This window comes from Xiphophorus hellerii, chromosome 19 (assembly GCF_003331165.1).
Source record: "Xiphophorus hellerii strain 12219 chromosome 19, Xiphophorus_hellerii-4.1, whole genome shotgun sequence".
Taxonomy (NCBI): domain Eukaryota; kingdom Metazoa; phylum Chordata; class Actinopteri; order Cyprinodontiformes; family Poeciliidae; genus Xiphophorus; species Xiphophorus hellerii.
Window position 1 is genome coordinate 3,806,381 of NC_045690.1, and position 2,539 is coordinate 3,808,919.

The 2,539-nt window shown below is 44.5% G+C and overlaps 1 protein-coding gene across 1 annotated transcript; it reads left to right on the forward strand.

Annotated features, from left to right (window-relative positions):
• Nucleotides 1-251: 251 nt before the first annotated feature.
• Nucleotides 252-2,317, forward strand: LOC116708533 (5-hydroxytryptamine receptor 1D-like). Its single transcript, XM_032546406.1, has one exon. It carries the CDS (start codon nt 1,053-1,055, stop codon nt 2,160-2,162), a length of 1,110 nt encoding a protein of 369 aa, XP_032402297.1. The 5' UTR covers nt 252-1,052; the 3' UTR covers nt 2,163-2,317.
• The last annotated feature ends 222 nt before the right edge of the window (nt 2,318-2,539 follow it).

Genomic DNA, 2,539 nt, shown 5'->3' on the forward strand with positions numbered 1-2,539 from the left:
CCCAACGGACGCCACGGCTGAAACTTCCCCGGATAATCAGTGCAGTGAAGAGGAGAAATTAATGGACAAACATTTTACTCTGGGAAAGTGAAAGAAAACCTTTTCTTATCATCTCATTCCAGCGAAGTTGTGCATAATGGCCCAGAATCCCAGCGGACGCTGAAGAGACTCCGAAACCGAAGCAGTTCTCACATTAATCATGCAACTCTGATGTTTTTGTCTTCAAAGCGTCGCAGAAAAAGTCTGATATACGGACCTAAAATCAGGAAGAAAAAAAAGATAAAAGTGAAACGAGTGTCATCATCTTCCTACATCCAATTCTGAGTTTTGTTGAAGAGGAGAAACAGATTTATGGCTGATAAATTGGAAATTATGACGACGTTACAACCTGATCGATTAGGATTTAACATCAGCGATGAAGCAAAACGGAAATGTACTAATTGATTTGGTTGAGAAAATACACAATAATTAACATTTTTATTAATCAAACAGCCAATCAAGTTGATTTGTGTTGCACATTTCAGCAATATTACAGTTTAAAAACATCATAAACACATCAGATAGTCAACAGGTTTGAAAACAAATAAGTGGATCGAATATGTTGGTTTAAAATCACAATTAGAAAACAGACTAAAACAAAAGTTACACAAAACAAGGTTAAAATGACTTAATTAGACACATTTAGTCAATAAATACAATCAGAACAAACAGTAAATATAAAACAATTATTATATAAAGTACAAGAGTTAATAAATCTAGATGATTTTGATGTTTTTTATGTATTTATTGTGGATATTTAAAACGTCTTCCAGTTCCAGTGTTAAATATTCATTAGATATAGATATTTATTATTTTTTTAGATTATTATGCCATTACCGTTACGTTACTTGAAAATGACGTCAAAACAATATTACCGCTTATGGCGATAACTTCCGGGTCGATTTGGAGAAAGTATTTATGATTCGAAATGTTGACAGATCTGATGTGTTATGAACCAGTTCTTTTAAAAATATTATTCGGTTCTTCTCTGGATCTCATTATGAACTGAAATCATGGAAAACGTCACGGAAAACAACGCGACAGCGGCGCCCTGGACCGAGGCCAAGCTGCTCAGCCTGCAGGTCTCCCTCTACGTGCTGCTAGGCGTCGTTACCTTGGTAACCGCGCTCTCCAACGCCTTCGTCATAGCCACCATCTTCCTGACCAGAAAGCTCCACACGCCGGCCAACTTCCTGATCGGGTCTCTGGCCATCACGGACCTGCTGGTGTCCATCCTGGTGATGCCGATCAGCATCGTGTACACCGTGACCAAAACATGGTCGCTCGGTCAGATTGTTTGCGACATCTGGCTCTCCTCTGACATCACCTTCTGCACCGCCTCCATTTTGCACCTGTGCGTCATCGCGCTGGACCGCTACTGGGCCATCACGGACGCGCTGGAGTACTCCAAGCACCGCACGATGCGCAGGGCGGCCATGATGGTGGCGGTCGTTTGGGTGATCTCCATTTCCATTTCCATGCCGCCGCTCTTCTGGCGGCAGGCCAAAGCGCAGGGCGAGCTGACGGAGTGCGTGGTGAACACGGAGAAGATCTCCTACACCCTGTACTCCACCTTTGGTGCCTTCTACGTCCCCACTGTGCTTCTCGTCATCCTCTACGGGAGGATCTACGTTGCGGCGCGCTCACGCATCTTCAAGACGCCGGCATCCGGGAAGCGCTTCACCACGGCGCAGCTCATCCAGACCTCCGCGGGGTCTTCGCTCTGCTCTCTGAACTCCGCCTCCCACCAGGACGCGCACCTGCACGCTGGAAACACAGGTGGAGGCGGAGGCGGAGGCTCACCTGTGTTCATGAACAGCGTGAAGGTGAAGCTGGCGGACAGCGTGCTGGAGAGGAAACGCCTATGCGCGGCGCGGGAGCGCAAAGCGACCAAGACGCTGGGCATCATCCTGGGCGCCTTCATCGTCTGCTGGCTGCCGTTCTTCGTCAGCACGCTGGTCAACGCCATCTGCACGACGTGCTGGTTCAGTCCGGTTCTGTTCGACCTCTTCACCTGGCTGGGATACCTGAACTCGCTCATCAACCCGGTCATCTACACGGCGTTCAATGACGACTTCAAGCAGGCTTTCCACAAGCTCATGAAGTGCAGACGGAGCTTTTAGGCCGCGACAAACATAGAAACTGTTACAGTGAAATTTCTGTCATTCAATTCATGGAATATTAGGGAAATTATAGGAGCAAATCTCCACCAAACAACTCAGAAATTTTTAGATTAGTCTCCAAAATATATAAGAAAAACATGGAAATGTCTGAGTTTGAAAAGTTGAAAAACTGCGAGAAAAAACTTGCAAATTTTGAGATTAACTAGAAATTTTCTAGAAGATTTTTGTTTAATTCTGGAGTTTCAGAAGTCAGTAAAATATTTGATCTCAAAATTTCTCATTTTCTTCCAGCAGATGTTTGACCTGAGTCATTGAACACGAGGACACTGATGGCATAGAAAATCATTTCTTTCTCTAAAATTATGAGATTAATATCT

Coding starts and splice junctions, on each gene's coding strand:
- LOC116708533 (XM_032546406.1), top strand. CDS start 1,053: ATGGAAAACGTCACGGAAAACAACGCGACAGCGGCGCCCTGGACCGAG.